At 38.2% G+C, this 13,346-nt stretch overlaps 1 protein-coding gene across 14 annotated transcripts in view; it reads right to left on the minus strand.

The window, feature by feature from the left end:
• Window positions 1-418: 418 nt before the first annotated feature.
• Window positions 419-13,346, minus strand: part of mink1 (misshapen-like kinase 1) — a 44,638-nt gene continuing 31,710 nt past the window's right edge. For 7 of the 14 annotated variants that reach the window (XM_077231287.1, XM_077231285.1, XM_077231280.1 and 4 more), the window contains 11 exons: window positions 13,143-13,263; window positions 12,495-12,611; window positions 12,231-12,342; window positions 11,506-11,661; window positions 9,399-9,542; window positions 9,129-9,263; window positions 7,854-7,954; window positions 7,165-7,314; window positions 6,830-6,989; window positions 5,270-5,409; window positions 419-4,751 (listed from right to left, as the gene is read on the minus strand). In XM_077231287.1, coding sequence (XP_077087402.1) covers window positions 4,668-4,751; window positions 5,270-5,409; window positions 6,830-6,989; window positions 7,165-7,314; window positions 7,854-7,954; window positions 9,129-9,263; window positions 9,399-9,542; window positions 11,506-11,661; window positions 12,231-12,342; window positions 12,495-12,611; window positions 13,143-13,263 — 1,420 coding nt within the window. In that variant the 3' untranslated portion in view covers window positions 419-4,667. Of the gene's footprint in view, window positions 4,752-5,269; window positions 5,410-6,829; window positions 6,990-7,164; window positions 7,315-7,853; window positions 7,955-9,128; window positions 9,264-9,398; window positions 9,543-11,505; window positions 11,662-12,230; window positions 12,343-12,494; window positions 12,615-12,793; window positions 12,980-13,105; window positions 13,264-13,346 lie in introns of those variants that run through there. The other 7 variants (XM_077231283.1, XM_077231279.1, XM_077231277.1 and 4 more) reach the window with 3 other exon arrangements.

A 13,346-nucleotide genomic window follows, 5' to 3' on the forward strand; every position in this document is an offset into this window, starting at 1 on the left:
CAGTACATTTGCACCTTAATGCAATAAAGTTTGATTGGATGCACATACTTTTAATAAAGTATTTTGTAAAGAAGTATTTTAAAAAGATATTTTGTAAAACATTAATTGCCTACTTATTGACTTCTATGACATTTATTTACATTTATTCATTTACCTGACGCTTTTATCCAAAGCGACTTACAATTGCTATATATGTCAGAAATCGCACACCTCTGGAGCAACTAGCAACCACCACCACCCCTATGATTTAATCTATTTATCTATAATCTATTTGATAATCATCTAAAATGTCATAAAATTATATGGACATCCTGGAATTTGCTAATAACATGATTCAAACGAGAGAATTAAAATCTATTGTTTAAAGAAATCTAAGAGTGAGCTTGAAGGAGTAAAAAAAAGTGAGTTGCACAAGGAGTTGTAACAGATCAAGTTATTTTAATTCTCAAATAATGCTGTATTGAGACATTACAGACTTGTGAATGCATTCAATCGTTAAGACTTAAAATCATCTGTTCATGAAATCATCCCCTCTCCTAAACAGAAACACTAAAAATGTCTGAAACATCTACTTTTTTTCTGAAACAAAAAATTATAAGCAGTAAATTATAATAATCAACCCGTCACAGAGGATCAACTTTGTCAAGACCTCTAAAACCAACCTTTAACCTCTCCTGGCTACTGCTATGAGATCCAAAAGCACACAGTAAAAGAACTACAAATGATGAACTCTTTTTCTTTGGAGTAGTAAATATTTTACAAAAATCAGATAAGGGATTCATTTGTTTTACTAGAGAACGACAAGAGAAATGCCACTTGTTGTTAGAGTAGATTAATACCTCAAACACAGCAGTAAACGCCTTAAAACGAAAACCAGACAGCTCCACGTCTCTCGAAGACCGCTACACGCATGATCTGGTCTAGCTTTTTAAAGACTGACTCTTGTTGAATAGAATAGAGAATGGGCATTTAATGATAAACATTTGTTCAAATCTGTTGCAGACTCTAGGAAGGGGATGGAGTGTAAAATATCATCTGTACAAGTGCACCTGGATTCTGTCAAACTCGTACAAGCCTTCAACAGATCAGTTTAATAAACCAGAATGAAACAAACTGATTACATTCAATAACGTCTGCAATAAAACTAACAATGTGTACCTTCAAAACAACCCCAGACATGTGAGATTTCACATCAATACGAGCTTTTGTCCGAGATCAGGCCTGTGGTCAGCTGCTATAGAATGACTAAAATCTGTTCGTCAGTGGCATTTACAAACATGACCGGAGTCGCATCAGTGGTAATGTGTGTATGTTTGAACATACTGGTCTTCAATAGCTTTCGACTGGTCTTGTTTTCGCTCTCTTTTCCTCTGAGGGAATAATGAACTGCACACACACGGATATAAACGCAAAAATAGCTCTCCTATTCACACATGCAGTCGCACACCCACACGCTCGCTTTTATAACACTCGCTGGGAAAAGGAAGAGGGGAGAGAGACGAGTCGAACTGAATGTACAGCTCGAAAGGGAGAAGCTTTGTGCTCAAAAATAAAAAAAATAAAAATGCTGTTACATACACCAATGCAATTCTTTATTCATTTCTACTGATAATGTTATGTTCATTATATTCTTTTTTTGTTGTCAATTCACATCTATTTAGGTCAAAAATAAGAACAATTCAGGGGTTATATATATATATACACACACACATACACATTTCATCCCGACAGGCCATGGTAATCCAAATATAAACTCTTCTATCTAATTAATAAAGCATATCTCCCCTCTATTTTTTATTTTGTTGTTCATTATATCATAATTCTGCTATAAAAACATAAATTCTTTCATTAGCGTGAATGCTGTTATACACATTTACTTTTAAGCATAAAGGCAAAATCTCAGCAAATTCCAAGAGCTCTAGGGATGCCAGGGACTGTTACATCAAACGCATGCGAGCAGCTCCTCACCATGACAACCCAAACCTTTTGTGAACCTCCGGCATGAAAACCAAAGGCTTTCCCTGTTTGGCAAAATGATATAGCCACTGAAATGGGAGCTACAAGCATCCCCATCACGCACTTTGGAACAAAGGGCTCATCGTGTCATGTAACTGTAGGGCGTTTGAACTGCATTATGGTGTTAAAGAAACATCTAAATATTGCGGAGGAACGCACTGCCTTCAAACTGGACGAATGGACTCTATATGGCATGGCTTTGTGCTAAAACAGAGTGAGGGGAGCATGTCTTGGTGCTCTGGCTATTGTCAGTTTAAGTGCACTTTGTTGGCACAAGACCTATAACTGCGCACTGGACTTATTCTCTTCCCTGAACTTCAGTTCTTATTGAAACAATCACATGCTCACACACACACATGCACACAATCGATCAAATACACCCAACCCTAATCCAAGGCACTGTTATTTCAGTAAACATGGCAGTTTGATTTACTAAGCAAGAAAATGCTTAAGTTCTATAGCAAGTAAGAGATGAGGGCCGAGAAGAAATGAAATAATTCTCAGAGAGAGTGAATCGGTTATAATGGCACAGTAGTGTTCCAAGTACAGTTTGATTTCGCACACCTACAGATGATGAAAAATCAAGCTATTAGTCTCCGCCTCTCTCTGAAATGCAACTATTTATAATTATTTGTCTAAAGTGTTGCGCCGCAATGTTAAATGATGACTGACTGAATGTGTCATTGGCATTTAGTGCTCGTCTAGACTGCGACAGCAGCCAATAAGTCCAGCGGGAGGGGAGGGGCAATTAGGTAACCCATGATGATTGTACCGCCACAAGCTACTTTACAAATCAGTGCTAAAATCATTTAGTGTTAATAACTACAAAAATGTTCAGGAAGGACCAAAGTGCAACAAATATTAGGGTACACAAACTTGTTACAGTGATATAATGGTATAATACCATCTTTGTCAAATAGGGAATGATAAATAAAAAGACTAGATTTAGAAAGTGTTCTTTCATGTAAATGTAGATTATCTGCAAGGAAATTAGTGAAAAGCTTGAGAATAATCTCTGGTCTAGTATTGCAGAGCTGGAGACAGTAACACCAGGCACAAACCCGTCACTTATCCTTAAACTATTGCTTTATAGTGATCCTACTGTATCTTACCGATTCATATTTCCACTGCTCACTCACACACACACACACACACACTTCGTTTGCACACTGTCAGACAAACAAAAGAATATTCTTGCTCCGATCCACCCAAGTCTTTGTATAAAGTATGACGTTTCTGCTGCTAAAACATGGTGGGGTCCAAATATTAAACAAAAAAGTGATCAAATGCACACGTCCCTGATGAACTACAAGCCTGCCTAAAAAAAACTACACTATCCAGAAGCAATTTTGACAGCACAAACTTGACTCGGTTATGAAATCACTCTCAAGTGTATTATGCAGTCGTGTAGTGATAAACTCCTTAAAAAAAAAAAATTCATGTGCCTAATGAATACAAATAGACTTATCTAAATACGATTATGACTGCTATGTACAATTTACATTGTGACAACCGAACTATACGTTTATGCTGCCAAAAAGTGTTTTTAATCATATCCGGAGCAACTTACTGTTTCTTCCTGCCTAAAATCAGAATAACCCAAGAGAAACTCCCTCGTGAAACTTTGAACAAGAACAAGCACACAGCACGTATTGCAATAGAACAGCTATAGAACAGCAGATAATAAAAGTAGGAATAATACCAAATACGTTTACGTACGGAGAATATTAAACTGTAGTGTATATATGATGATACTTCTCACATAGAAAAAAAAAGTGCTTTGAAAAGCGAAGCCAGAGACTGTTGCTCCATTATGGGTGACTTGGTCTCACCAGCTGACTAGTGGAAAAGTATTTTCCATTCTGCTTCGTAAGCGGCCACCAACATTTCCATCAAACAAACAGTTTGGTGACATAGGCGTCAGATTATTGTTTATACATCAAGAAAGTGAAAACCTTCCCTCGTTCGGAAGGGAAGCCGTCTCAGAATGTTAAAACTCATATTGTTAAATCAGTTTCTAAACTTCTACTTGTTGAAAGAAAACATTATATCACTTTTATCTGAAACTCTGAATGCAACCATTAACAAACAACTACTACACTATACAGTGGAAATGGAAAATTACAGATGTTGCGGTACCACCTCACACCACTGGAGTTTCAAGTTGTTTCTGCTGCTCAAAGGAACTTATAAAGTCTCTCAAACACACACACACACAGCTGCTGCGTAACAAGACGCGCAACAATTGAATGATTCTCGTAGTTTACACACATTTCTAGTAGAATAATGTACAATTATACTTTTTGTCTGGTCCTAAAAACTTCAGAAATATCATCGGAGAGGAACGTTGGCCCCAGTGAGCTGAAAGCTAACCCATAATTAGATGAACACCACATTGAGGTCAGCAGCGCGCTCACGGCAGACACACACATGCCTAGTACAGTTGGCTCAGAGATCACAGGAGAATGGTGAAGGAGTGTCTTCAGGAAGATGTGAAGTAAATAACTATGTGTGTGTTATGTCTGTAGGAGTGTGTGTATTTACACAGTGTGAGAGTGTATGTGTGTGTGTTGTTGTGTGTGAGGACTCTTTATCTCTTCAGTGTTTGTATGTGTGCACACAGCAGAATCTATGTTTATGTGGCGGCTCTTTCACCAGTTCATAATGCAGTTTCTGTTGAGGGTCATAAAGTAGACTTGACTGCTGCCGCCAGAGCGCACTGACGCAAAAAACACCTGAAAGAAAGAAAGAAAAAAAAACATGATTGCATTATAAAGTGGATGAGCTTTGTGAAAATAATATTTTGAGTATTTCTACTGAATTGGTAATCAGTTAATAGTGGTACATCATATTTTAAGTATTACCCTATTTTAAAAATCACAAAAAATGACAACATTACTTAAAATTATGACACCCTTCAAGTAACATTAGATTTGATCACATTTTCTAATTTTTTACAGCAATTGTTTGTTTAACATGATAATTTTTTGTATAAATTTTTGGTGATGTTTATTTAATGGAGACAAATCAGGGGTTTAAACTGTATTTAGGTATGTACTAAGTCCCACATTTTGGCAACAGCACTGCAAAACTTGCTGACATCATAGACCACAGAATACATATAATATATAAAAGTTTAGTTAAGTATCCACTCTAGTATCTGCATTTATTTTTAAAAAGAAAAGAGGCCCTATTTTGTACCCCATTTGTGCAATGTGCAGTGTGTGTGTGAATGTGTGAGAAAATGTATCACCTTGTCATTTCTTTCACACAGGAACTTAAGCCTCTGAGCTCTCTTGTGCATGAAGACTCCATCCAGGTGTCCCGTCTCAACAGAACGGATCTCAATGGCTTTCTCTCCCCAGCCCATAATCTGATTAGAGCAGATGTGGGCTATATGCATAACACAAATAAAGAGACATAAGAATATTTTATCATTCACTTCATTAATACGGTCTCTAATGCTGGGTACACACCAAAAGATTTTTTACATCTTATAAGATTTTCAAAATGTGAAAGACCACAAACATGAGGACAAAAAATCCTAGATTTAACCGTTTTGCTCCTATAGTGTGTGGTGTGCCATGATGTGACAAAGACAGCACACCACACACTAACAGATTTTCAACCAGAGTCTCGACTGTGAACACAGGAAATTTCACAGGAAATCTGGCAAAATCTTGCGAGACTTCAGAATAAGCATGGCGGACGATATGCAGGAAGAAATTGCGATGATTAGTTTGAAATGATTTTCACAGAAAAAGCACGGGCGGAAAAAAGAAAAGGGTTTGGGTGAAGTCGTGGAGATAGTGAACTTCTCAGATAAAGGTTGTGGTAATGCACACACACTGGCCCTGTCTCTCTCCCCTTACAAAAATTTAACATGGTTTTACTACAGTGGACATATCCATAAACATAACCATAAAACATGGATATTGTAGTTAAACCATGATAACCACAAATTAACCATAGTTATCTAGTATTTATTTGGTTATACAAATGTTCAATACGCCTATAATATGGTTAATTTTCCGTGTCTCTCACACACACACACACACACACACACACACACACACACACACACACACACACACACACACACACACACACACACACACACACACACACACACACACACACACACACACACACACACACACACACACACACACACACACACACCCTTATATGGAATGGTTTTTATATGGAGCTAACTAAATTTTCTGAGCCACAAATCAACAAGTTGATCCTCCATCTCTGCTGTCCACATCAATTTCACTTTGTGCTGTGCCATGACTGCGTTTGTTATGCTTCAGTCTTCCATCATCTCACTTTCTGATTCGATATGGTTTCGTTTCACGTGATAATCTCCAGAGCGTTGCGCGCGTTTGTCCTCGGGGTTCCCCCCACACATCAGGATCTCTGATCTTAAATATTCAACATGTTGAATATTTACGATTCGCGATCGGGCGGCTCCTACGTTCTTCCGAGCAGGTTCGGACACTCTTAACACACCTCACACCAAAGGAAAATCTAATAAGATAATCCGTAGAACCATCAAGATAGTCGGGACATAGCTAGGATTGTCGGAAGGGGGAAAATCGGCCCCAAATCAGCCCGATTATCTTTTGGTGTGTACCCAGCATAAGGTTCATCTACAACAAGAAAAATCTACTGTAACACAATCCTCTGTTGGATAATTTGTGTATTTGGAACAACTTATGTGTTTTCATTCAGACCGGCCTTTCCCCATTTTCATGATTCTGCAGAGATAAGAATGTTTGTGTGTGTGTGTGTGTGCACACACACTCACCCACTGATGTGGGCATTTCTCCCCACTGCAGCACTACATCTTTAATGATGCGTCCATACGTGTTGACGTAAACACCCTCATCCTCATAGCACAACAGCATCTCCATCCCATCTGAATTGGGCAGGAATACAATGGCGTGAGGAATCACCTGTGACTGGATCTGACAGATGTGAAGAAAGTAAGAGAGCGTTCAAGAGAGGAACAAACATCAAAGGAGACTCATTTCTCTGTAAGTGTCCATTAAACTTTCTTCTTTATTTTCCAATTGATCAACAAATCACTGATTGCTTCCATGTCATCTTGTGATAAAGGTGACACATGACAGCGTAACTCACATGTACAGGAATGTAGATGTCATAGTTGTTTCCAGAGTCAACATCAATGGCATGGAAGCCAGCACTTGACCCATAGATGACTTTTAACCTCTGACCCTCTTCCACTGTGAGGTCAACCAACAGAGGCCTATGTGGCAGGTCTCCAAATGACTGGGAAGAAAGACGCATATGAATGAGTAGTAGGCTGAAATTACAGCACTTTACAGAGATTGTGTGGAATGAAGTGAATCTTTTACAAAAATTTGCCAAGTTAGTTAATCCAGTGTTTGTCCCGTTTGCTGTAATATTGTAAAGAAATGCTTTACAAAAAAAAAAATCAGTGAACTTAAAACTTGCTACTTGTGAACAAAAACTGCACTCTCTCTCCCTCTCAAAAAAAGATACTTGCTACTTTCTATTACTTTTTAAATATAGTATTTATTATTCCTTGCACTACCAATTACAAGTTGGGGGTCAGTAAGATTTAAAAAAAAAAAAGGTTTTTGAAAGAAGTCTCTTATCCTCACCAATTTGTTTTTTTGTTTTCTATTAGAACATACTTTAAAATGTCATTTATTCCTGGGATGACAAAGTTGAATTTTCAGCATCATTACTCCAGTCTTCAGTGACTGACCCCCCAAAAAAAGAAAAGAAAAGTCGAGTACATGATAAATAAACCAATCTGACAATAAGAAAAACTTGTGGTCTACCTTGAAGGCCATGAATTTGTGGTAAGGTTTGGGAGCCCAGGCGTAAACCTCCACTGCATTCTTCATAGCGATAACCAGAAACTTAATCCTTTCATATTTCACTGAAAAAAAAGAAAAGTTCATAGCACCTTTAATAAATGTAATGAAGTATGTTAGAAGAGTATGAGACCAAAGCCAAAGATACAATACTGTGCAATACTGTGTAGCACAGATGTGGCCATTTGTTCATGCATAATTTAGTTGAAATGCATCGGCCAATAATTGGTATCAGCAGATAAAAGCAATTACTTTCATTACTGGCCATCGGCCGATTGTTTGAAAAAACAGCTGATGAGCTGGGCGATTATATCATGTCAATCATTTAGGGGTGGAAAAATGTGTGTGAAGAAAATCTCTCGTGTTGAACTTAGGGCAATTTAATGCGACAATAACACAAAGCAGGCTCCATTTGACCCTATGAATCACCCATTGTTCAAGCCAGGGTTGCCAGGCCTTCAGTCAACCCCCCAACCTCAGACACACCGAACATTAGGCTGTTTAGGCTATTACGCCTCCCATCCGATAATCGCAAATAGCTATGTGCTTTGTTAGTTCTGATAAGAAAACTCTAAGCTTTCAAATTCTGTCCATTTTATCACGAAATTCAAACAATAAATGTGTTTTGACGCTCTTAAATGTGACGTATCTGAGGTGGCTACGGAACTGTATACACCTCAGTTCAAGTGACAGCGCGGAGCGTGAGTCTTCCACTTTAATATAAGTTATAGCACACACAAAAATTAAGCATGAACATCAAAAGATGTTTAAAGACTCAGTACAAATTACCAAAATTAATCAATTCCTCAATCAGTGTTTCAACTGTGGATAATCATTAAATCATCTTGTGAACAATGCCACTTAACGTTGCATTTACCTCAGTAAAGTTATTCAGTGTTCAAGGTTCACTAGTTGGCTATCAAAAACACCACAGAGGAGCTTATTTACAGTTGATATGTATGTTTTAATAAATTTGCCATCAAGACGAGTGATTATGAATTGCATACAAACATTTCAGTTATTTTCGAAATTATTTCTGAAAAAAAAATACCAGTTGAATATAATAGCTCTGTTGTTAATATTAACATCTAACACTATAGTAATGTACCAAATGAGATGGTTCCTTGTATAGTTTACAGCACTAGTTAGGAGAGATTTTTTCCTTAAGAAAATCAAACTAACGGTATCTGCAGATAAGGAGAAATTTTGTATCTGTGCAGTCTATAATTGTACACTTACCAACTTTGTAGTGGACACAGCCCTCCATTTCCCCTACAGTGGTCCAGCCCTGTTTCTTCTCCACCTCTGGGTCATTATGGAGGATTTTATTCCTCAGCCAGGCCAGATAATACACACGCACCTTGTTCTTCTTGCCTGAGAGAGAGATACTCAACATGAAGATCCTCTAAATGATGCGCTTGTATGCATCCATGTGTCCTCCTAACAGAGTGATGAGTAGATGCATGCGTGTATGTGTTTGTGTAAGTGATGAATAAGTCCGTGTGTAACCTGATATAGTGATGAGGAGGTTCAGACCCTCCAGAACGTCCATCTGCTGAAACCTGCGTGAGTTGATCAGTGGATAAACTTTACCCTGGCCACTTCGATCCAGCAGCTTCAGACCGTTCTCTGTCCCCACCAGCAGATTCACACCTGACAGAACAAACAGAGGTATAACACACACCCTCATGACCTATAACATGCACAGGCAGTGTTTGGGGAGCTACTCTCACAAATATAGCTTGTCTAGCTTTGGGCTTCACTGAAGGGAAACTATGCAGTTTTTTTAGCTTAACTGAACAGCTTCGGAGTTATTGGAATGGTTGTATGACTTTTTTGGGGTTGAATCGTCTGTGATTATCATGAGAACAGTTGTCAATATCTCACATAATTATCAGGACATAAATAAGTTTACACGTTGTAAATAGTGTAAATGAGCGCAATTTGCATACTATTATGATAATTGCAATTATCACGTCTAACGACATCATAACGGACATTGTTACGAAATAATGCGACATACATGTAACTTTATTGATATCATCTGGCATTTTGTAATGTTTACATTACACTTAAAAAACAGAAATGAAACTATACAGTAGGCCCTAGGCTATAGGCTATTTACTTAGCTGCAATCATGTAAAAACGCTATAAGCCATCAAACGCGGTAGGCTACTTTATTATTATAAAGTGCAGAGACGCTCTGCATGAGTGGTATTTACGACAGTAATATTAAATACAAGTACTCTACAGCGGCTCTAGGGGTCACTGTTTGACAGAAACGGAATTCCTGCATGGTGTGCCTAGTAGTTCAGATGCAGTCAAAACTTTTTTGATAAGGCAGTTTGACAGGCTCTGAAGGAGTAGCAGCAAATACACACTGTTCAAAACAGCAGAAACCTTTGTGGTGAAAAAACAAAAAAAAATCGTTGAATTCCAGGCACCTAGAAATGTTTGGAGCTAAGAAACATCACCCAATGGCCGTTTCTATACTTTTTGTCCATATTTTATGTAGTTTGACCAGTGGGTGGCACTGCTACCAAACTAGTCTTGCACATTCAGGGAATTAAGGCAATGACAACAGAAAGTTCATATCAGTACATCAAAGAGTTACACACACACAGCCTTACTTCCCGTATAAACTCATATTGTGCTAAATGCTGTAAATAACTCGACTGCCAAGTGACAAGCAGATGACAGCAGGACAAGTTTGGAAAAGATTTGGGCAGAAAATGTCAATGGGAAAGTTGAGTTGAAGGTAGAAATCACTTGTTGCACTGGCATCATCGCAGAACCAGAGGAAAAGGTCCTGTTTCTAAAAACTCAAACATTTTTAGCTAAAATATGCATGGGTTTGAGGGACATTGAGACCCGTTCTCATCAACGTGCCAAATTGCGCAAACTTCACACAATAACTACACTACCAAAAGACTATGTAAAATGCTTTGTGACTGGATTTAAAAAAATAAAATAAAACCCACACACACCAATGAGCTAAAATTACACGAAATGACCCAATGGTACTCGAAATCAAGGACATTTTAAAAGGGCTCTTGATGCGCTAACTTGAACATGTCTGTTTTGTACGCTAGCTCAAGTTGTTAGCAGCTCTACATGTGTTCAGATTGCGAAACTGAATTGTTAGTCACCATGAAATCAAAATGGACAATTCTTATATAGTGCAGTATTTATTATAAATAATTTATCTGTGCACATTTTTTAAATGCATGTGCCCTCTTAATCTTTAATAAATAAATAAAAATCCTCTCCCTCTTGTAAAGACATCTCCTTTCCTCTGATGAAGTGTTTACTGGCACAAGGCCTGAACAACCTGTCACTCACATGAGATCACAGCAGTAGCAAACCACAAAGGTCCAACCATACAATTGATTTCCGATGGACAAAATCAAGTCCCGCACTACATTTTTTTGTAGTTCCAGAAGCTGTTTCACTTTAGATAAACGTTACAATAGGGAGGATAAGACTATCACATCTGTTTCATGCCGACCTTAAAAGACAGCTGAGAAACCATAATGAAAAATGTAGTTAGTTAGTATTGTAAACACTGGCAAGCTCACGCACACACACACACACACACACCTTTTTCAGCTCTTACCCCAGAGAGCAGCACAGAGGATTTCAGAGTTGAATCTCTTCTTGTATTTGCGGATTTCAGGAGTGTCACTAACTGGACGAGTGTTGGTGGGATTAACATTGACCATGGAGCCTTTCCTCACTTCCAGCTTCAGCTGCTCAAAACGTGAGCCCAGACCTACAACACCCACAAACGACACAAGCAGAGAAGCGAGAAGCACAGCAGTGAGTGATTGAGTCATCTGTCAGCAGCAACTTCACAACAATGAAGCAATGATCGTAAATTATTTTCTTAATCAGTTCTTTTATTTTCCAGTAAAACATATAAGGATCCTTAAAAAAAGATACACATACTTCCATAAAGATTAATTCTTACATCAAGGCATACTTCAAAGACTTTAGATATACAAAGACAGTACACTCGTATTACTATGAATGGATAAAATAGGAGTTGAAGTGTTGTGGAGGCAGTCAAATGCAAATATCTGTTGCCATGTGACGTCATAAATGGACGGAGGTGGAAAACGAGTCTTTTTGGCAGCTTGGTATTTTTGCAGTGAGGATTAATTTTTCAGTTGTTTTTAATAGTACAGTGACCTCTTATATGTCAAAAGATCAAGGAGAACATGATTCCTTGTGTCATGACCCCTTTAATGCTATTTGAGCATTAGAAACAACATTAATAGGACAGTTCATGCGAGATTGTAATAAAATACCTAGCAATTGTCAGTCACTTTAATACCGTACCTCCAAAAGAGATGTTATCTCCTGTTCCCCCTGATGGTTGGTACATTCCTAGGTCCACAAAGGTAGTAAAAGAGGACTTTCCAGAGGCCTTTACCAATCCCCTGGACTGATACTGAAATTGAATGCATGATCTTAGTTAATCAATCAACTACACACATGTTGCGCAGTGAATCTTTTTAGCACTCAAACAAAGTAAGAAAAAATGATACAATTATATATGGTGGAGAGAATGAAGCTTTCAAAAGTTAGGTGGGTAGAGCTCACATCATAGGCAGAGTCTTTCCCAGGGGAAGAGTGGGAGGCCGAGTCTGTTGGAGAGTGGGAGGGCTGAACCACATCAGGCAGGTTGGTGTATCCATTATGACTACGCTTCTCTGGAGTCTGCCAAAAACAAACAACACAGAAAAACACATATTGGCACTGGTATTATTCATGTTCTACTCAATTTCACATAGGAAAAACATAGTCCATCAAAAGCAGTAAACCCATTTTTTCTTTTACACATGCAAACAAACACTCAAATCTTTTTTTTTTTTTGAGGCACTACTGATTGAAACTCTCCAACTGTAGGTAGTGAATCACCCCCCAAACATAACCCTCACAGAAAACTGACATTTTTACATTTATTTAAGAAATATTTAGTAAGTTTAATTAGCCATTTGAATTACAGGGACAGCTGAATGTCCTTACAATCTGGGTGTAGTGACCTGAAACCTGAATACATTTAATCCTCAATGTAGGTAAAACCACTACGTACGTACACACACACACACACACACACACACACACACACACACACACACACACACACACACACACACACACACACACACACACACACACACACACACACACACACACACACACACACACACACACACACACACACACACACACACACACACACCCTACCCTTTGTACAAGCATGGTTTGGTCTCCATATCCTCCGGCACGTTCTTCGTCTCCTCCTTCACCTTCCTCCTCCTCATGGACCACCATAGTGTTTACAGAGTCAGAATCTGCATCACGTGGGCTGATACACACATTAAACGAAAACATATGAAAACCAAAAAAACTAATCATCCAGACATTTTTTTAACAGACTTTGTATCTAAC

The sequence above is a fragment of the Siphateles boraxobius genome, unplaced genomic scaffold, assembly GCF_051911475.1.
Source record: "Siphateles boraxobius isolate OS27281-9 unplaced genomic scaffold, OSU_SipBor_1 16, whole genome shotgun sequence".
NCBI classification, from domain to species: Eukaryota; Metazoa; Chordata; class Actinopteri; order Cypriniformes; family Leuciscidae; genus Siphateles; species Siphateles boraxobius.